At 40.7% G+C, this 22,573-nt stretch overlaps 1 protein-coding gene and 2 long non-coding RNA genes across 25 annotated transcripts in view; 2 read left to right on the forward strand and 1 right to left on the reverse strand.

Annotated features, from left to right (window-relative positions):
- LOC147364343 (uncharacterized) overlaps nucleotides 1-10,424 on the reverse strand; it is a 61,471-nt gene extending 51,047 nt beyond the window's left edge. The window contains exon 1 of the long non-coding RNA XR_015134389.1: nucleotides 9,965-10,424. This is a non-coding gene — a long non-coding RNA (uncharacterized LOC147364343). The remainder of the gene's footprint in view (nucleotides 1-9,964) is intronic.
- FERMT2 (FERM domain containing kindlin 2) overlaps nucleotides 7,450-22,573 on the forward strand; it is an 85,498-nt gene continuing 70,374 nt past the window's right edge. For 6 of the 23 annotated variants that reach the window (XM_086320654.1, XM_086320659.1, XM_086320665.1 and 3 more), the window contains exons 1-2: nucleotides 10,753-10,933; nucleotides 11,328-11,493. In XM_086320654.1, the coding sequence (XP_086176780.1) occupies nucleotides 11,337-11,493 (157 nt within the window). In that variant the 5' untranslated portion in view covers nucleotides 10,753-10,933; nucleotides 11,328-11,336. Of the gene's footprint in view, nucleotides 7,630-9,201; nucleotides 9,694-10,752; nucleotides 11,043-11,327; nucleotides 11,494-22,573 lie in introns of those variants that run through there. The other 17 variants (XM_086320651.1, XM_086320650.1, XM_086320653.1 and 14 more) reach the window with 11 other exon arrangements.
- On the forward strand, nucleotides 8,235-9,686 carry LOC147364345 (uncharacterized). Its single transcript, XR_015134390.1, has 2 exons — nucleotides 8,235-8,359; nucleotides 9,568-9,686. It is a non-coding gene; the product is annotated as an uncharacterized LOC147364345 (long non-coding RNA).

Genomic DNA, 22,573 nt, shown 5'->3' on the forward strand with positions numbered 1-22,573 from the left:
TCCATTGGCTGTCATTCATTCAACAATATTTATTGGGTATCTATTTTTGTGCCAGGTACTGGCAGGTGTTGAGGACAAAACAGGGTGGGATAGACACTGTTCCTTCAAGATAGGGATGGCATACATTAACCAAAAAATCATGCAAATATCTAATTGTAAACTGTGAGCAGTGCTGTGATATGAAAGAAGAGGGCTTAAAAACAGCCTGTAGCAGAGTAAACCAGTTTAGTCTGGGAGTGGAGGAAAGCTTCCCTTACATGGAGTATTTGCACTGTGTATCTTAATCTGCATTTTCCCAAACGCAGACCCTAAGACAAGGGTTTGGGCACAAGTGACTTATTTAAGAATGAATGAAAATTTCATGGACCGGAGCCTGGCAGGCTACAGTCTCGGGGGTCACAAAGAGTCGGACATGACTTAGCGACTGAGCACGCACGCACAACTTAAGAGTGAACGAGTAGGTTAAGGAAGGACAACTTTTCCATTAAAAAGGAAGGAAGGGCCAGGAAAATATGGTGTGACAGGAGGCAAGGGAAATGTTGCAAGGAGAAAGTGATCGCCAATGTTAAGAACTGCCAATAAATCAAGATGAGGGTTAAAAATGCCTTTTGTGTTTAGTGACATGGAGGTAATTCTAACATGAGCCACTTCAGTGAAGTAAGGAGGCAGGCACAAGAATGAGATGGGTTCAGTAGTAAGAGAGTAATAAGGAAAGGAAGACAAAATGTTCTGACTGGAGACAGTGAGCAGAGGACAGCCATTTAAGCCATCGTTGTAAGGAGTTCAATTTTATTCTGAGCACAATGGAAAGTTGTTGATATTTCTAAGGGTAAATCTTGTGATTTACATATTTAGAGGATCACTCTAGGTACTCTGTAGGAAATGGACTGGAGAGGGGAAGAGTGGAGAGACCACTCAGGAGGCTCTTGAATAAATAACCCAACTCAGAATAAATAACCCAACCTGTGGCCAGCCCCGGGATGGTGATGGTGAAGTTGTAGAGAAGTGAATGAATTCAGGATCTATTTTACAGACGGACTTAGCATGTACTTAGTGGAGTGGTGGTGAAGGAATGTGGGAAACCCAGCTTTTAGGCTCAGCAAATGGATGAATGATGGTGTCATTTACTGAGATGGGAAACACTGGAGCGGGAACAGATATTGAAGGAAAGTCAGTGTCAATTGCACACATTAGTGTGAAATATTTTTTATGCATGAATCTCTAAGTCTGGAGCTCCAAGGACAGATCTGGGCTAGAGACATGGAATCATCAGCATAGAGACAACATTTTAAGTCTCAAAGTAGAAGAAAGTAGGCTAGAGAGAGAATGCATATAGAAAAGAAAAGAGGTCCCAGGTTGAATTTAGGGCTTGGCTAGAGGCTAAGGAGCCAGCAAGGGAGACTGAAAAAAGAAGACAGAAAGGTAGAACAAAAATAAGGAGATGGTGATTTCCAGAGTCCAAGAGGAGCAAGAAATTAGAAAGAGAGCAGACAGCATCTAATGTTGCTGAAAGTTTGAGAAGATGGAAAAGGCACTGCATGTTTTGCAACAGAGAAGTCATGAGTGTCAGTGGAGAGGTGATCACAGAGACTAATTTGAGGGTGAATTAAAAAGTAATTTAGACTCGAGGAAATAGATATGTTGCACATAAGTATCTCATATAAGTGGTTTTGTGTTCAAGGAGACCATAGCAGGATGGGTAGTGGAGGGATATACGTCATCAAGAATGACCTTCTTCTTTCTTTAAGTGCAAAATGGTAGAGGCATCCCAGGCGGCACAAGTGGTAAAGAACCCACCTACCAGTGCAGGAGACACAAGAGACAGGGGTTCAATCCCTGGGTTGGGAAGATCCCCTGGAGTAGGAAATGGCAGCCCACTCCAGTATTCTTGCCTGGAGAATCCTATGGATAGAGGAGCCTGGCATGCTACAGTCCATAAGGTTGAAAAGAGTCCGACAAGACTGAGCAACCAAGCACAAAGCACAGCACAGAGTCTGTCTATATGGTGATGGCAATGATTTGAAGCAAGCGGAGAATTAGATGAAGCAGGAAAAATTGCTGATGCAGGAATAGTGTGGATATCTCCAAGAGCACAGTCCTAAAAAAATAATGGGATCCCAAAATGAAGAGTTTATATTTTCATAGATGCATTTTTTTTCCATTTGCTCACTAATTTCATAATGAAATTTATGTTGAATTTAATTCAACGGGGAGAAAAGATTTGCAGTGACACCTCCCAGGCACCAGGTGGTGATGTTCAGCTGTGGTCAATTCTTTGTCACCTGAGTACCTGTTTAGGAGCAAGTGGATGAAAACACTTTTGTCCTTCCAAGTTGAACTGAGTTGGCCTCAGGGCAACAGGAATTGTGGGTGACTTTCTGGTTTGGCTCTTTTAGTGGAATTGCAACTCCTAGTTTGGGAAGAATAGAGGGTTTATGCATTTGAAGAGGGCATTGTGATACAAAGCACAAAGGGGAGGGATCCTTCCTCCGAATAGGGGTTGGGAGTCAGCAATTTACCTGCCACTAAAAACAGGGAGGAACTGGCTAGAGTAAATAACACTGAAAATCAGGGAGGAGCCTAGTGTGTTCATTAACAGGGAAACACTTATCAAGTGGGAGTTTTTGCTGTGTTGCAGGAATTGACTGCAGAAGGCAGCTGTGGGGGTTGACCTCTTGACCTGTAGACTTCCAGTGACTTACACGTGACAGCTATACTGTCCCCAGGCCAGCTGAGCCCCTGCAGCATCTCTGGAGCAGGAAAGTTGGCATCTGTGCTGCCACCACTGGTTTTCCTTACAGGCCTCTGAATTTCTGTCCTTGTCCTACTGAAATAATCTCTTAATCACATCCTTCCTTTCTTACATCCTGGCCCCAATCTGACCTCCTGGGAGGGCGTCCATCTGAATAGCACAGTAACTCAGCCAGCCCCACCCTCTTCTTGACTAATATAGACATTATTTATTTAAATAAGTTTATGCACCAATTTGCTGTGTCCTGCCATGCGCTTCCACTCTTACAAGGTGGTTAGAACCTTCCAATAAACCAGTTTTATCCTTGCAAGTTTGTGAGTCTGTATTCTGTCTTGGCAAGGGCTGCTCCTATTCCCCCTGAAGCTTTGGTACAATCCCAGATAATCCCAGAGGTAATTTGGTTTCGTTGTTAAGCAACCAGTTCCCTCTTATGTCTTCCATGGTCTTTATGAATGCTCAGGCCCCCTTTGTTTTGAAAAAGCATCTCTGCTCCTGTGGCACCCCCAAATTACCATCCTATTTCTTGCTTTCCTTTTATTGATAAACTTCCCTTTCTTTAGCTGTCTGAACCCTGTCTTCAGTGGGTTAGCTGGAAAGTGATCTCTCCAAGGTGAGCAATGATTCTCACCAGCCTCATCTTCTTTTGGTACTCTATTCTCCTGGACTTCTCGGCATCATTTGATACTGCTGACCACCCTTCCTTCTTGGAATGGCTTCTTTCTTTGTTTTGGTTGGCATGACACTGGACTAACGATTCTTTTCCTTACTCCGATCCTTTCTTCTCTGTTGCCTTGGACGTCTCTTCTTCTTGCTTCCATCCTTGGAGAGCAGTTCCCCAAGGGTCAGTTTCATTTGCGAAGTTGAGACACCCATGAAGGCTTGCCTCAGTGTTAATGATTTTTCTCTGTGTGATCTGATCCTCACAAGATTACTAGGCTTGTTTATCTAATTGTCCTCCAAGTGTTTCCACTGGGATGTACAGTTCTCACCTCAAGTTCAATATTTCTTTAAAAAAAAAAAAAAGCTTCACATTTCCCTTGGTCCCTGAAATCAGCTCCTCCCAATTTTTCTTTTCCAGTTCAGTAACTCCACTGTTTTTTCTGGTCACCCAATGGTAAAAACTTTGAAGCATTTATGATCTTCTGTTTTCAAACCTGTTTTAAATCCTCTTCTTCCAAGTACCAACCATGTCATTTAGAACAAATTAGACAACCAGATAATCAGTTTGGCTATCAGTTAACTCACATTAAATAAGGATAATAATAAAAACTCAAGGTTATTGTGAGGTACATGTAAAGTGTCCTGCACAGCAGCACTTAGAACATCAAAAATGCACAAAAACTTTTGACATACTGAATTCCCTCCATCTCTCACCCCCTATTACTTACCTTACCAGCCCAAGACTTTCTCTTGCATCTAAGTAATAAGCAAGCAAACTTCTGGACTTTAGTCTCTTGTTCTTCCATCATGCATATTTTTCTTGGATTAATCTCATTTGAACATTGCTTTCATGATGTTACTATTGTGAGCCAGTTTTTTAACGGCTCCCCATTCTCTTTCTCAGATTCCAGACTCACTAGTCAGCCTCACTGCATGCTCACTCTTCCCCAAGGCAACTCTGCGGCATTTCTTCCTTTCTTCTCTCTAGCTGGTGATCATGCCAGGCTCTCTTCTGCCTCATGATTTCACATACCACCCCTCTGGATAGACCTAACTCCATCTACTATTTCAGATCTGTTTAGGTTTATCTTCAGAACACGTTCCCATGACTGTCTTGATGACTTTTTTCAGAGGCTAGGTTATCACAAATCTTCAAAGTGGGTCTGTACTTCACAATTTAGTCATTACAGTAATAGAATTGTTATCGCTTCTGATTTTTTAATGTCATTTTAAAATAATTTATTTTCTTTTTGGTCGTGCTGGGCCTTTGTCGCTGCGCACTTTTCTCTCGTTACGGCAAGCACGGGTTGCTCTCTAGCTGTGGTGCAGGGGCTGCTCACTGCGGTGGCTCTCAGGGACGCAGGCTTCAGTAGTTGTGGCGAATGGGCTCAGTAGTTGCAGTTCCTGGGCTCTAGAGCACAAGCTCAAAAGTTGCAGCTTACTTAGTTGATCTAAGGCATGAGGGATCTTCCCTGATCAGGGATTGAACCTCTGTCTCCTGCACTGGTGGGTGGATTCTTTACCACTGAGCCACCAGAGAGGCCCCTCCCCTTTAATTTTTTAATGAATCACTACGAAATACTTCTATATGAATATTAATAATAGTCAAAAGGTAGAAATAATCCAAATGTCCTTCATTTATCACTTGAAAGACATTTGGTTGTTTCTATCTTTTGGTTATTATTAATGTAGCTGGATCGTAAAGAAGGCAGAGCACCAAAGAATTGATGCCTTCAAACTATGGCGCTGGAGAAGACACCTGAGAGTCCCTTGGACAGCAAGGAGATCAAACCAATCTTAAGGGAAATCAACCCTGGATACTCGTTGAAAGGACGGACACTGAAGCTGAAACTCCAGTATTATGTTCATCTGATGCAAACAGCTGACTCATTGGAAAAGTCCCTGATGCTGGGAAAGATTGAGGAGAAGAGGTCATCAGAGGATGAGATGGCTGGATGGCATCACTGATGCAATGGACATAAGCTTGGGCAAACTTCAGGAAATGGTGGTGAACAGAGAGAACTGGCGTGCTGCACAGTCCATGGGGTCGCAAAGAGTCGGACAGGACTGGGCGACTGAACAAAAACAACAATCTTTGTATACAAGTATTTGTGTGGACATATGTTTCCAATTCTCCTGGGTATATATCTAGGAGCAGAACTGCTAGGTTATATGGGAATTCCATATTTAACTTTCTACGGAACTACCAGATCATTTTTCAAAACAGCTGACCATTTTGCACTCCCACCAGCAATGCGTGAGGGTTGTAGTTTCTCCACATCTTAGCCAATACTTGTTACTGTCATCTTTTTTATTATATCATTTTAGTGGATGGAAAGTGTTATCACATTGCAGTTTTGATTAGCATTTCCCTGATGCCTAATAATGTTGAGCATCTTATTAGGTGCTTTTCGCTTATTTGTAAATCTTCTTTGAAGAACTGTCTACTCAGATCATTTGCCCATTCTAAACTTAATTACTTGGCTGTGTCAGGTCTTAGTTACCACCCTTAGGATCTTTGTGGTGTCACATGGGATCTCTCGTTGCATCTTTTGCTGTGGCACACAGGCTCTAGCTGTGGCTCGTGGGCTCAGTAGTAGGAGCATATGGCCTAAGTTGCTCCGCAGCACATGAGACCTTAGTTTCCTGACCAGGGATGAACTCAGGCACCCCCTCCAGTGGAAGCACAGAGTCCTAACCATTGAACCATCAGAGAATTCCCTCTTTTCACATTTTTAAAATGAGATTAAAAAAAAATTTTTTTTTATATTGGAGTATACCTGATTTACAATGCTGTGATAGTTTCAGGTGGGCAGAAAAGGGACCAATCATAGATATACGTATATCCATTCTCCCTGAAATTCCCCTCCCATCTAGACTGCCACAAAACATTGAGCAGAGTTCCCTGTGTTATACAGTAGGTCCTTACTGGTTTTCCATTTTAAATAAAGCAGTGTGTGTGTATTGATGACAAACTCTCTACCTAACCCTTCCCTGCCTCTTTTCACATTTTTGTTACTGTCCTTTGAAATACTGGCATTTTTGATTTTGATAAAACCCAACTTAGTTTTCCTTTCATTGTTTTTGCTTTGATGTCCTGTTTAAGAAGGCATTATTTAATCTATGGTGACAAAGGTTTACTCCTATGTTTTCTTCTAAGAATTTTACAGTTTAAATATTATATTTAGGTCTATGATCCTTTTTCAGTTAATTTTTGTAAATGGTATAAGGTCTAATTTAACTCTTTATGCATATGGATAGCCTTTCTGGTGTTTTAAATATTCCACTATTAGAAAAATGTTCCTTAAGAGCTCGTGACATGTGTTATACATCTACAGACATGTCTCAGGGCCCTGCACTGCGCTAAGCACACAGCTAGCCACCGTGTTTGTGTGTGTGTGTGAACAGTTCATATTTCTGTCAGAGGCAGAACACTTCACAAGATGATGTGATGTTCAAAAACTGTTTCCTAAGGATCAACCAGCATGATTTTCTACCAAACAGCTTTCTGTAATCTAGAGCGGTAAATACAAGAGTGTATTTCTTTCCCCTTGAAGTAGAGATTTCAATGTTATCTCAGAGGCTTTCTTTAGGTCTGTGTCAAAACAGCCCCACCCTGAAGCAAGTCTTCCTTGTTGCTCATTTTGCCAGACTTTTCCTTGCTGTCCACCTTGAATAACACTTATATCAAAAAAGTGGCCCCCTCAACCTTCCTTCCCATTAGTAGTTCACACTCCATGCCCCTTGATTTCTACCTCCTTAGTAGCTTTCACAGGGAGCTCCATTTTTGGTAATCCCTGAGACAAACAGAGAATTCTGCTCACCTGGTATTTGACAGGAATAATTCATTACATTTCATCTTGCTGGCCTCAAATGGTATTTTTAAGTGCATTTTAAAATACTTCTACACATTCCTGCTCACACAAACCTTCCCTTATGTTCTTCTATCCCCCAATCTCCCTATAGTTCAAACTCAGTGGTTATATTTGCTACGAACCTTTTAAGACTGTAAAGCACAGTTTAAGTGGGCTCAGAGAAAAAGCTGAAGTCAACCTGTGGACTACCAAGCCGGAGGGCTGCGTTTGACGGCAGATCTGTGAGGTATCATTTGGTCTAAACCTAAGCCCAGTGCTTGGTACCTTATTTGGATATTGCTGCTTTCAATGCTTGAGCTGTTCTTCCAAACACTGGAGTTCTCGGCTACTTTTCAGTATGATGTAAGTACCACAAGTATTGCATTGTCTTAGAGGTTCTAGTGGGGCATTTCAGATGAGATTCCACATCTGAACACACTGGGAAACGTTAGGTGGAAGTAAACATTTAAGAAATGTATTTGAAGGTCTCACTCAATTATTGAGAAAAAAAAAAACCCCAGTTTCAGAGATTCAAGTCTGACTCCTCTTTAATCTTCAAAGCAAGCAACAGCTTGAAACACTCAAAAAGAGGGCCTACAGGGACCAGCTGCACCCAACTCAGCCTAACTATTCCTCTAATAGTTCTTTTAGGGGGTCACTGCCTACCCTGTGCTTCCAGTTGGCTCGAACACCAACTGCTGATTATCTGAAGCTAGTAAAGTCGCTTGTAAAGCTATAATTAAGCTGTTTCAGTGCTAAGAAACGGGACTGATATTTGCAATATTAACACCCGGCTCCCAGCTCCCCATCCTAATGCAGGAAACATTCACTTAAGTCAGCAGCTGTCATAGGAGTAGGCATTGCGGTGGGAGGCTGTTCAGAAAGTAACTCACTGGAGAGTTCGAAAAAGAGAACTAGAATGTGGAAACTGAGCATTCAAAGAGTTTCTGAAACACAACAGTTGGCTTAGACAAATTTGCCTGAAAGAAAGGGAATATTCAGAAAGGACGTGGATATTTTTGGTTCTACAAAGGCATGTTTAAGAAGTCATAGTCATTCAGAGCTTGCTGGAGCACTTGCACAATTTGTTGAGGTACAATTCTCAGCCTCATTCCTGGCTCCATTTTAAGTCTCTAATTCTCCACTTCCCACCTTTTTTCCTTGTTGTTTTGTGCCCTTTATAATGTATGCTATCTCATAGTTTGTGCATCATTATATATTGCCATAAATCTTTGGAGGATAAGGTGTAGAAATAAGCACATACATTTCCAAGCCAGGATTTCCCCCCAGAATGAAATATCTCCATGGGGCAGACATAGTGTTTCCTAGCCTTTTGAGTCGATTTGCTCCTAGCATGTCTTTCATTTTCTTTGTGCCAAGGTATTTGTAAATTTGTGGGCAAGACAAAGAACTTGAGGTCCCTGCTCTCAAAGAACTCATGTCTTATTTGGGGGTATTTCAAAACACAACAGGAAACCCCTGAAGGTCCTGTCCATGTGTCCAGCAGCTGCTCTATTAGTTGTGTCTATCACTGTGAAGGTAATGGCATGCCCAGAGAAACTGAGATGCTGGATGTAATTAAAGGTGGTGACGGACAAGTCCTGAATGCAAAGCTCTGGAATTTTTAGAGAATCAAAAATAGAGAGGCAAAAAAACCTCCCTTGATTTTAACACCCAGAGAGCTTGTTAACATTTTGGTGTATTTCCTTTCGCTCTTTTTTCTCTTAATAATTAGAACTAGATACGCTTGTGATTTTTTACAGTTGCATGTACAGTTCTGTACAGTTTTTTTTTTTACCCTAACAAGTTACTCTCTATTTTATTAAAAACATTTTCCTATTATACTTGCAACACCACAATTTACATAAACATCGCCTCCTCTCTGGACGTTCATACTGTTTGTAAGTGAACTATTTAGAACCTCCATGAGAAGAAATGATTGGAGAGTGGAGAGCCTACAGACTCCGAGGCATCAATTTCTCCATGATGACTAGCTGAAAATGCTGTAGTGGTTTTCCCTATTTTTGGTGCCAAACCTCTGGGATCTGACTAAACTTCGCTGCTTTTCTTTTACTCCTTTATGGGTCCCACCCCTTTCTTGAGGCCTCTAACCTCGTTTCCCAATAGTGTTGCTGAACACAGGATTATTTGCCTAGGGTGGGGGTGGGGGTGTCCTCTTTGAAGAGTCTGACACAGTTCAAGAAGACTTGGAGGCTTTTAAAACCGGGGGTCTTTTATGGGATCTGGGATATCTTATCTGCGTCTTCCTGACCTAAATTCGTCGAGCCCTCTATTTGCCAGCGAGGCAGTTTTCCAGTAGCCGTTTTTGACTGGAGCCCTCTGGATTGAGTGCGATAGTAAAAGGGGGAAGTGGAAGTGAAGTGGGAAGCTGGAGGACCGTTCTCCATCACTGGTCAGTCTCAACAGGTAACATTCTTTAGTTCCTCCCGTACCTGCTGGCACCGGTTCAGAGCTATTAAAATTCCTTCAAGGTGTGGCTGAGGGTGGGGTAGAGTGATGTCCAGCCATCTAAATAACTTAGTAGACTGGGATTGCTAAAATGCAAATAAAAATACACAAATACGTACACAGAGTCGAAAAGGCTGGAGAAAAGAGTTTCCGAATAAATCTCACTGTCCTGATCCTCGCCCCCGCCCCGCGCCCCGCAACTACAGCATCGTGGACCTAAATGACTCACTTTTGGTTGCAGCTTCCGAATGGGTTAAGAGCGCAAGTAAACTCTTGGGAGTCCGGTAGGAGTTGCTGATTGTGCCGGACATTGCTTGCAAAGCAATTTTGCGGTTCACCTCTCTCCGCTTTTTCTCATTCTTTTGTTGGAGGTTCGCGGAGTTGGCTTGGGCATTTACTTTTTTTTTAAGTTTTTACGTCCCCAATCCCCTGTCTCCAGCTCCCGGAGTGCGGCACTTCTCACCGCCCCGAGACTTTTGGGCTCGCTCCAGCCGTGGGGAGGGGGCGGGGGGACTTTGTTCCCCGAAAACGACCTTGCCCTGGGAATTTCCTGTGGCCATTTCTCACGGACCAGCCCCCTCCTCCGGCTGGAAGCACCGACACCCACCGCTGCATGCCCTCCCGGAGCCAGAGACGCGAGCGTGGAAGGGAACGCCTGGCTCCCTCCCGCACCCGGGTGGGAGGCAGCCGCGCTCCCCGGGCTCCCCCTCCTCAGGTCCCGCCGCCGAGAGCCCGGATGTTGGATTCAATCCCTACGCCGGGTCCTTCATTTCCATAAAAGGGCAGCGACTCGGCGGGGCCGAGATTGCTGCCGCCGCGGGCGCCCCCGCCTCCCCCGCACGGCTCGCCTCCCCGCCGCGCGCCACCCCTCCCCAACCCGGGAGTTCGCGCAGCCTCGGCCCCGAGAGCGGCGGCGGGGGGACGGCGGGGGAGGGGCGAGGCGGCCGGACCCGCGGAGGGCGGCTCGGCGGGGCGGGGAGGAGGGAGCTGGTCTCGGACTGAGGGGGCGGGGAGAGAGGGGTGGAGCGCGGAGGGAGAGGCGAGGGGCAGCGACGGCTGGACTCCATTAGTCGCTCGGGCCAGGACGCCGCGTTTCGCCGGCAGAGGAGGGGACCCGACACCACCGCCGCTGCCGGGCAAGCCCCCGCTCCGCGCCCGTTGCTGCTCCAGTCCGGGCCGGGAGCGCAAGAAGCGCTCGGTGAGGGGCCGGGCCCGGCAGGGACTGAGGGGAAGCGCGGGCGGGGAGGAGGACCGTGGAGCCCGCGGACGGCCTCTCCCGGGCCTGGGTGCGGCCGGCAGGCGGGCAGGTGAAGCCCGCCGCGGTCCGCTAGGCGAGGGCCGCTAGGCTGGGGCCGCGCGGGGGGAGCGGCGCCGTGTCCGCCGAGGACCGCCGCGGGGCGGGAGCCGGGGTGACCGCGGGAAGGGGCGCGGGGCGTAGAGTCCTGCCGGCAGCTGGCCTCCCCGCCGGCTCTCCAGAATTCGTGCGGAAACCCTTGCGTCCTCTCACCCGCGGCTGACTGTGCGAGTTCGGTGGGATTTGCTTTCCTTTGGGAGAGTGACGCTGACGAGAGCCATTTCCTCCGTGCTCGCAGGAAGGAGCCATGGCTCTGGACGGGATAAGGATGCCAGATGGCTGCTATGCGGATGGGACGTGGGAACTGAGCGTTCATGTGACGGACCTGAACCGCGATGTCACCCTGAGAGTGACTGGGGAGGTGCACATTGGAGGCGTCATGCTCAAATTGGTGGAAAAACTCGGTGAGTAGCATCCCGGCCGCGTCAAAGTAACGACTTCTCAGGCTGGGCGCGCGGGTGGGGAGGGGGGGAACTTTAAGGCGGGAGGAGGGGTGGGTTTTGGAAGTCTTGCTTGGCATCCCGCAAATGCTTTTGTTTTTCCTAGTGTAAGATTCCGTTAATATTTAAACAAATAGGCTTTCCCCCTTTGCCTCTTTTTTGTATTGTTACTCTTTGAAATTTTAATAATTTGGTGACTTCAGTCTCCTAACTAGTACTCTTAATTGCGTAGGAAATAGAAAAAACTTAATTCTTAAAGGAAGTGAGAAGAGTGCGCAAATGAAGGTTGAGAGGGTTATATTACAGGGTTTGTGGTTATCGGTTCCTTACCTTCAGTGTACCTGAATGTTGGTGACGTTTGACATTGAGGATGATGCAAAATCTATATAAAATTAAATTCTGTTGAAAAATGTTCAACTTCTGGCGTTAATATGAAAGTTGTGTAGCTGTGCTACTACGTGATGGAGTATATTTAAATGTTCCAGTCATCCACGGTTAGAAGGGGTGGGGCAATATTTGACTGTCTGTAATAGTCCGTGCTTTTAAGTTATTTCGAGCGTTGGATTTATGTAAATAACAAGCTAGTGAAAGAATTTTGTTTTAAAAAGCAGATATTATTGACTGGAGATTGGCAATACTTGATTGGGTACAAATATATTGATTTAATACTGTTAAGTTGATTAATTTTAACACTGACTCAGTCATACTAGCATATCCAACAATGTGAAGTGTAAGAAAATTTTCAGTACACATTTGTGATGGATGAAACCATTTTCAGCTGGGAGAATCAACTAAAACTATTCAATAGATGTTTTTATTACAAGAGAAATGCTCGGAGGACTGTTCCTGAGTTTTAATGTGTCATTTGTTTGTAGTACAAGTTCTGATAAGTGTGTGGCATTATCTCTCTGGGCTTTGTATGTGTGTCTTTTTAAAACATAGCATTCCTTCTTCAGGCCACTCTGGAAAAAGAAAAATGGTTATTTATCAGAAAATGTATTTCTTGCCAAGGATTAGTGTATACCTTCCATATAAACTTACCGAAATTGTGCCCCCAGTATAAGACAGCATTCATTTAGGTGGAACTTTTTTGGATCAGTGCAGGGAGTTTAATTATTGAAGGACCATAAAGAAGCTCCTTAGAGGGTAGCCTCCTTAGGAATGTGCGTTGTTTGGCTCTCTGAGACATAGTCCAGGAGGGAGCCCCCCTGCTTTGTAGCCCTTTCAAAAGGAGATTCTGCTGTGTTTACCTACATAACTGTTAGTTATCATTGTTCTTACCTGATTTGACTAAGTCAGTCACTGTGCAAAATATTTGAGTCTTTTTTGTCCAGCACTAGTAAGGGATTGTTTAAGGAAGAAAATATCAAATATAATTGTTTGTATTTCCTTTGTTTTCAAAGGGAGTAAGCATTTGCTTCAGAGATTGCTTTGTATATGACAAATGGGCCTCATTAATACACTGGTTTCAAAAAGAGATATTATTGTGAAAAGGAGCTGTTGAAGGTGACTGAGACAACTTGTAGTTCTTGAAAGCCAGGCTTTATCTAATGAATAAATAATGACTATGTTGCATTGATTGGAGCTGTTTATTGTAGAATCACAGGCATAAATAGAAATACAGAGAATAAACTATTTGCAGACAGAACTGATGTTAATTTGCAGTGACTATAATGTTAATCTTTTAATGTTGATATATTTTAAATTTTTTTATGCAGTGACAAGAAACCCAGTAAGGTAGGAAATGTGTACATGAAAGCTTTACATCTTTCTTGAACTGAACAATATTGATCCTCTTAGATTTTGATTTTCAAGTAGAAAATGTTCTTTAGCGTAATTCTGACTTTCCCCTTTGGTAAAAGTAGGGCTTAATGAATTTTTGCTCCTGGTTTTAGGATTAGATATTTTGAATGGCAAGCTATTTTGTTACCTATTGGCAAGTAAATAGAGGAGAAATTCTGGACAGCATTTTGACTTAGAAATCAGGCTCGTCAAATTAGAAAAGAACTTTTTAGTTCTTCAGAGTTGCCTAAAACTGGAATGGCCTACCTTCTGAAGCCCTAAGTTGTGTTACTGAAGGTATTGGGCAGACTGGTTAGTTACTTGTCAACAGCCGAAGTAGATCAAAGAAGCTTGCAGAGTTTAGATGAAAAGAGGTGGAGGTCATGGCACAGATCAGATGGTACAGGATCTCATGTCTGAGGGGGTTGTAAAGCAGGGATGCACAATTAGCAGAACCAGGCTGCTCTGCACTCAGAGCAGCTATGGTACCGAAGAGCAACTTTGACCTGTTTTCAAACTCCACATGCCTGTTTGATACCCTTTTTATTTTCATCATTGTGTGTATGAATGAATACCAGAGCATTATGTTTTAAGGCTGTCTTGCATATAATCAGTGATAACAGTTATTTCTCTGGGATTGGTAGATTTTATGATGACTCCTTCCTTCAACATTGTGTTAAAATTTTGTGTGTATGTACACACATGAAATTTTCTGCGAAGAGTCTTAGCTTTCATTAGGTTTTCGAAGAGGTCTATGATCAAACAACGATTTGGCCCTTGAAAGTCAGCCTTATTTTGAAGGTACAGTGTTCATCTCAGACTCAGGCAGTTTAATGAAGCAAGCTAAAAAAGTAAATAATGCTTCCAGCAACATCTTTATATTTAGAATTTTATAAAGAACTTGTGTGCTTCAGGTAAGATCATTCAACCGTGATTCTTAGATTTATGACTTTAATTCAAAGATCTACTTGATGCCTTTTAAATTTTAGTACACAAGACATTTGTTATTCTGCGCAGATCTTTTAAAAGAAGATAGAGTATACACCATGAAAAAGTGGGCTTTCGGGAATTAAATCCTGATGTCACAGAAACTTCTTCCATCTGTGACTTTAGGTTGATACTAGACAAGTAATCTCCATATCAAGTTTCCCAATGTTTATACCCCATTCTGAAAATGAAAAGTTATTACACTTGATTTTTTTAATCCAGATTGAAAGCTTTAAATAAAAATTTTTAAAACTTCTTGTACTTTTTGTTGAAAACAATTTTCAAAGCTAATAGATTTTTTTTTTTAAGAAAAGAGTTAAAATATAAAATATCAAGGTTAAGGATTATAAAAATAAGACACCAGAGAATAAAATTATAAAAATAGTTGTGTTTAAAAATAAATGTTGCAGGTAAGGAGGAGGCTCAGTTTTATGGGATTCCCTGATGTTCCTTTGGAGATCACCAAGAAGTATTAAAACTGTTCTACTCTGTAGAATTCAGAGCTTAGTAAGTATTGAGGATTCAAAATGCCAAAAGATGCTTTGTTTCACTGCATAGCAAAAGGCTACTGTTTCTGGATGTAGCCTTTGGAAAGAAGTCATCCTCACTTTATCATGTATCATGTTCTTGCTATAATAATAGAATACATTTATGTTGGAGTTGTGTGTTAGGATTAAGTTAAACTGTGATTTTAGCACACATGATGACCCACCCCCCAAAGCTTTTGGTTCAGATTACCTTAAAAATCCCTTAAAGTGATAAGTGATCATGAAGTATGGTTTCCATTCATTCATTCCATCTCATAGAATTATAAAATAGCTATTTTTTCCTTCAGAAATTCCAAAAATAAATTTCTTTAGTTGGACCACAGATGAAGAAATTGGCTTGCATTCGGGGCTTTGTTACACAAAAATACTTTAAATACTAGGATCAGAGCTTGGCAAGATACACATAGGGAGAAACGCTTATGTTACTGGACAGCTCCCTTACACTCCTGCTTAGGGCTCCTTGGGGAGGGTGTGCTTATTTAGTGAAATGGTGTCTATGTCGTTGAAATCCTCAGTTTTTTTCCTCTGAGGGCTTAGGATTGAATTCATGGAAGTGAAATGTCAGCATGATGCAGCGTCAGTGCATTCATAGTGGACTATATCAAGATAAAATTTCTGAAAATCTTTTGAAGTGGGGTGGGAGAAGCACTTAATGGTGAAATCATGTATATTAGAATAAGTTGAATTTTAGTTAAATATGTACTTAGAGCAAGTTTACTCAGTAATTAGAGTACTCTTAATGATCCATTGGAACTGGACATTGAATTTTATCTGTTTCTCAGCACATCTGAAGCTCTTTAAAAATAAAGGACACTATGTGAATTTTACTAAAATTCTCATAGCATGTAATAAAGTTCAAGCTATTCTTTGGATACATTATGGGTTGTTTGCTGCTGTGTTTTATACCCAGTTTTTAAAAAGTCAACAAATACTGTTTGATTCCAAGTAGAGTTAACTTATATTTATAGAGGCACTAAAAAGAATGTATCTTTTTTATTCCGTTTGTTAGAAAAGATAGTGTTGGAAATGCCTATTAGCTATTAAAAACAGAAAATTTGAAGTTTTGTCTTTTATCTTCAACTCTTTATTTTTTGTAATTTCAAACTTATAAGTTCAAGAATGATAATTGAATACTATAGTCTTCATTTAGATCATCTGTTAGCATTTTTCATTTGATTTCTCTGTGCACATACACACACACTTTTGGGAACCATTTGAGGGAGTTACACACATCATAACCCTTCATCTCTAAGTACTTAAAATATGTGTCACCTAAGAACAAGGACTTTCTCTTTCATATTACATTACAGTTATCAAGTTCAGGAAATTAAACATTGATTTGATACTGTTGTCTAACATGCATCCAGATTCATATTTGGCAGTTGTTCCAGTATTAGCCTTTGTTTTTTCCATCCAAGATCTCATTCTACATTTAGCTGTCAGTAAATTGCCTTCTTTACTTAGTCTCCTTTAATATACACAATGGCTACCAAGTTTAGAACCATAAGAGATTATGTAATATGTGGCTTATTAATATTACATTGAGATATATGTAAAGTAATAGTACCTGTTTCCAGATACTTCACAGCCATCCTATGGCATAGTTCCTTAGCATTTGTCTTTTCAAGACATTGTTTTACCTTTTTTTCAACAATAAAATTGTTTATCAGTGTGAATTTCACTTCAGAATGATTGTAGGTTCTTCTTCATACACCTTTATCAGTAAAGCTTAGTTTTCTTCTTAGCTTACTATTGGATAAGGTATACAATATTTTTACACATCATTGGGTATAGGTTTCCATCGTGTTAGTTGTCTTTAGGCTAGTAGACGCTAATAGATACACAGAATAATAAATAATATTCTGGCTCTGCCATGTATTGGCTTGTGTGATCTTGGACAACTAATCTAATCTTCTGAGTGAGTTTTGACATCTGTAAAATTCCAATTTAAAAAAACTTTCTCGTAGGTCTTGGTGAGAAAAGAGATAATACATGTGAAAATGCATTATATGGACTATTTGTGCTACACAGATAAGAGTGGCCATTTTCTCAGTGGCATTGAGAGTCCCTGAATATCCTGAAGTGGAGGCAGGGGTCAGGGAGGAACTCCTTTTAAAAGGAGTTCAGATGTAATCTAGACTGTTTAAAAGGTTCCAGCTTTAATCGTGGAGAATTACACCACTCAGAAGGAGCCTAGTTTGGGACTGCTTTGTGCTCTCAACTCCCAACAGCAAGGAAAATAGCTATCATTCCACCCTTTCGCTCACTTCCAAGCATACGTGCCTCTGTAATGTAGCAAAGAGCTATTTAACTACTGTTTTCATGAGATTTCTGAAATGGAGTGGACCAGTAAGTGGACAATGGTATTCCAGAGATTTGAAAAATTTATAACCATGAAGGCTTCAGTAGTGTTTTTTATTCAGTTGTAACAAAGGAATGATATACCATTGTGTCTTGGCATGTGAAAACATTGAGCCCATTTAGAAATTAATGGAAATGGTTTAAGAAAAAAGCTAATATATGCAATATTTTTATTTAGATAATTATCTTACTGAAATAATTTAAAAATTGTGCTGATGCCATAATATATTACAAAATGGTATATTTGCCCAGTGTGAGGTAAACAGATACTCTAAAAAAATATTTTAAGATAACTTTTTGAGATATAATATTCTGCACTCATGTTTGTGGTTACAAAGTCATATCTACCATAATTCTTTTGTAACAAATTTTTGCATGATTACTGCATTTTTTGCTCGTTAATTTTTCTTAAAATCAGGCTTACTGAGGTATAATTTACATACAATAAAATTCATACTTTTTAGTATACTGTGCTGAGTTTTAGCAAATGCATGCAGTCATAAAACAACCACAGTCAAGACACAGAACTTTTCCAGCACCCCAAAAACTTGTCTCTGTGTTTCTTTATAATGAGCCCACCCCTTCAACTCCAGCTCCTGAAAAACCACTGGATGTCTTTTCCAGAATGTCATATAAATGGAGCTTTAAGGGTGGTTTCTTTCACTCTGGTGGCTCAGCTGTAAAGAATCCCCCTGCAATGCAGGAGACATGGGTTTGATCCCTGGGTTGGGAAGATCTCTTGGAGAAGAAAATGGCAACTCACTCCAGTGTTCTTGCCTGGGAAATTCATGGATTGAGGAGCCTGGCGCGGGCTACATACAGAACATGAGGTCACAAAAGAATTGGACACAGTTTAGCAACTAGTACATTTTAGTAGTAAAAGTGAAGTCGCTCAGTCGTGTCCGACTCTTTGTGACCCCATGGACTGTAGCCTATCAGGCTCCTCAGTCCATGGAATTTTCCAGGCAAGAGTACTGGAGTGGGTTGCCATTTCCTTCTCCACGGGATCTTCCCAACCCAGGGATCAAACCCGGGTCTCCTGCATTGCGGGCAGACACTTTACTGTCTGAGCCACCAGGGAAGCTCTTTACATTTTAGTAGTACATTTTATTTAAAAATAATTGTTAGCGTAATACATTTTAGATTCTTGTATATGAGTAGTTGTTTTTATTGTCCAGTTGTAGTTCTTTGTATGAGTATGTACCACAGTTTGTCTATCTACCAGTTGTTTGCAGTCTTTTGAGAGTACCACTGTTTTTTCTCGTTTGCAGAGATTTTATGAGAGTTAACAATTGTTCCAAGTCCTCCAGTAGCATTTGGTATTGTCAGGGTTTTGGTTTTATTTTTGTTTAATTTTATTCAGTCTAATAAAGTATGTAATGATATCTTACTATGATTGTAAGTCACACTTCCCTAATGGCTATGATGGGAAGCTTTTTACAGGCTTATATGCCATCTGTATATCTTAGTAAACTGTCTTCATATCGTTTGCTTATTTTTTTAATTGTTTTATTTGTTTTCTTGTTGAGTTTTAAGATTACTTAATATATGCCAGATACAAGTACTTTATCAGATAGGTATTTTAAAGTATTTTCTCCCAGTCTGTGGCTTGTCTTTTTATTTTCTTAACAGTATCTTTCAAAGAGCAAAATTTTTAAATTTTGAGGAAGTCCAATTTTATCAAGTTTTTTCTGGATTGAACTTTTAAAAAATTGTCTTCCACAAGGGAATTGGCTTAGTCAAAGCTTGAAACTTTTTGCCCTATAAGTTGTGTAACTTCTGTTTATTTTTGTATGTTGAAAGGAGAAATATATGAAGTATAGTAGTGATAATGTATCAGAAAGGAAATAATTGCATCATATCAATTTGAAATAATGTAATTACAACTTTTATTTGGTAAAATCTGAGCTATAAAATAATAGGCCAGTGAAAACTAATTTACCATCAATCCATTAGAAAACCTAGATATTTTAGAACTTTAGTCATAAAAATAGATCTGTAATAAAGCATCATTGAATAATTAAAATTTTAGGGTTTAATGTTATAAAAAGAATTAAGTCTGGATTATAATCCTGACCATGCTACTTAATAGCTTTGTGATTTTTAAAAATTTTTTAAGTCAGAGTTTTCATGTTAAGGGTCTCAGTTTCCTTATCTGTACAATACAGATAAAGACAGAAGCCTTCGTTTATGTTTGTTACCTTGTCTTTTAGTGTTATTGGAAGTCTTTGAAAATTGTTCTTCAAATATAATATCCTCTAAACAGTATCGTTGTGTATAAAGGGTCATTATTTGAATCCTTCATTCTTTGCTTTTTGTCTGCCTTCCTTCATTGAGACTATTACACTATTTATTCATAGTGACTCAGAGTTATGTGTAAAATGTTGAAAATTTTATTTTCTGATACTTTTTCTGTTTCAATAATTCTGCTCAGTGAATTAGTGTTCTTAAGAGAAGATGATAAGCAATAAATGGTTGAAATGGGAAGTTTACATTTAGATTTCCCTTCCTTTCATGATTCAGTCTGCAGACTCGATTATTTATTATTTAGTTATAAAGACCATCCAGTTTCAGTGGGTAGCCCTTATACAGTGTTGAAGGTAACAGAGCTGGTAAACTTCAGCCCACAGGAGGTGACGTTTGCTTTGGAATCTGTAGTGAATCTTTTCTCAGATATTTACCTATCTTATTTTTATATTATGCTGTAACTAAAAGCTACATGAGGTATCTTAAAGATCAATTTTAAAGCATCAGTGTGATGATGGTTTTGATATCTTTTCTTAATGGAGCATTCAAGGTTATGAATAAAACAGCAGTGACGTGCTAGCATTATTGATTGCAGATGAAGATGTCTGTTGGATAAGTGCCTCCCAGTTTATTGTTCCTTAATGAGGTTCCTGAATTTCATAACCTTTGAAGTTAAAAATAACTTGAAAAATGCGGACAGTTGCTGTATCAGTTTAAGCTTTTATGCAAGGTGTTGATGCAGTCTGTTGCTGTGATAGAATGCCCTTGTTGTGGAGCATAGCCTGTGGGAAGGCCTCCTGTGTCACAATCCTGATTTTGCAGCCCTGTGGTGTGTGACCTAACCTGTCTGTGCCTGTGGTTGCTCATCTTGAAAATGGGAATAATAACAATGTCTTTATCCTAGGATTATTAGAAGGACTCAGTTAGTTAATATATGTGAAGTATTTTAGAATAGCCTCTGTAAATGGAGCTATGTTGATGAAGTGTAGCTATGTAAAATGTTCCCTTTTACTGAGCTAGAGAAATAATATAAAAGATTGGGAATGTGTCATTTATAAAGGTGAGCCAAATAGTACTGATTCATTCTCTACCATATTAGGAATATATTTTAACATTATTGTGCTTACCTTTATCACTATAGGGTTTCCCTAGTGGCTAAGACTTTAAAGAATCTGCCTGTAATGCAGGAGATCTGTGTTCCATCCCTGGGTCAGGAGGATCCCTTGGAGAAGGGTATACTGACTACCCACTTCAGTATTCTTGCCTGGATATGACAAAGATGGTTTAGAAGCAGTAGATTTTATATTCCAATATATACAAAATTATAGATAAACCATGCTTAAATGGAGGCTATTCCAATTTAGTATTCTGGTTTAAGCAAATGCCTTTTTTAAAAGGTGAACTTTGTCAGTGTTTAAGGACTTAAGTCCAAGATGTGGCCACTTAGAGTTATATATGACCTTGGCATATTGTTTTAACCTCTCCTGATTATTAATCTCACTTAACCTTTGTTTACTTCCCTGCTTCTTAGAGTTAATATAAGAACTAAGTATGATGTAAAAAGTATTGGGATGACCAAAAAGTTTGTTCAGGTCTTTTTCATGAGATGGTACGAAAAAACCTGAATGAATATTGGCCACCCACCCCAATATTAACAGAATCTCTGGTAATAAGTAGAATGCCTATATTAAGAACTCAAAAAAAATGTTACCCTCAGTTATCCTTCAAATACTATGTAAACCTAGTTTTGAATTGTGGGTTGAAGTAGCCTGGTTTATTTTCATTGTATTTATGTAGTACTTAACCAAAACCCCTTCTTATTTTCTTGCTTTTGTAAGTTTTGTTTAATGGCTCTGAACTCTGGAATACGTTCCCTGAGCTAAACTGCTTGGGTGGGAATACTGGCTTTACTCCCTATAAGCTTTGTGACCCTGGGTCAAGTTATTTAGCTTTGCGGTGGCTTAGTCTCCTATAAGTAAAATGAGGGTAATAGTATATTTACTTCATATAAGTTGTGAGGATTAAATGAATACATATGTGTAAAGTACACAGTGGTGTATAGTGAGTACTGTTAGGGGGTGGTGGTTGTTCAGTCAGTTGCTCAGTCTTGTCTAGCTCTTTGTGACCCCATGGACTGAAGCATGTCAGGCTTCTCTGTCCTTCAGAGTGACTGTGGTTATTTTATTGAGGATCCTAATGGATGGCTAGGATATCTCACTACTAAATATTTTCTCGGATGAATTTGGGGAATAAATGCCTTAAAAGAACTTAGACCAGGAAAGAGGGACTTTAGAACAAAAGGAGACATTCACGTGTAAATATTCCTACCCAAAGATAAGTACATGCATTTTTTGTTTCAGTAGGTTAGAGAGGCTTATAACATGTGGCATTTGTGAGGATCAAAGAGATGGTGAACTTGACCCATCAGTAGTAGCAGCAAGCAAGCATTTATGGAGGGCCAAGCCATGAAATTAAAAGACGCTTACTCCTTGGAAGAAAAGTTATGACCAACCTAGATAGCATATTGAAAAGCAGAGACATTACTTTGCTAACAAAGGTCCGTCTAGTCAAGGCTATGGTTTTTCCAGTGATCGTGTATGGATGTGAGAGTTAGACTATGAAGAAAGCTGAGCGCCAAAGAATTGATGCTTTTGAACTGTGGTGTTGGAGAAGACTGGAGAGTCCCTTGGACTGCAAGGAGATCCAACCAGTCCATTCTGAAGGAGATCAGCCCTGGGATTTCTTTGGAAGGAATGATGCTAAAGCTGAAACTCCAGTACTTCGGCCACCTCATGCGAAGAGTTGACTCATTGGAAAAGACTCTGATGCTGGGAGGGATTGGGGGCAGGAGGAGAAGGGAATGACAGAGAATGAGATGGCTGGATGGCATCACTGACTCGATGGACGTGAGTGTGAGTGAACTCCGGGAGTTGGTGATGGACAGGGAGGCCTGGCGTGCTGTGATTCACAGGGTCGCAAAGAGTCGGACACGACTGAGCGACTGAACTGAACTGAAGCATTATATTAGGTAATAGGACGTAGTCCCCACATAAAATCTGAACGACTTTCTAGTAACAGTGAAAACGGAAGATTGCTTTGAATTGACAGTCTCAATGTGA

This window comes from Bos grunniens, chromosome 10, assembly GCF_055505025.1.
Source record: "Bos grunniens cultivar Pamir isolate PY7600 chromosome 10, Bosgru_T2T1.0, whole genome shotgun sequence".
NCBI classification, from domain to species: Eukaryota; Metazoa; Chordata; class Mammalia; order Artiodactyla; family Bovidae; genus Bos; species Bos grunniens.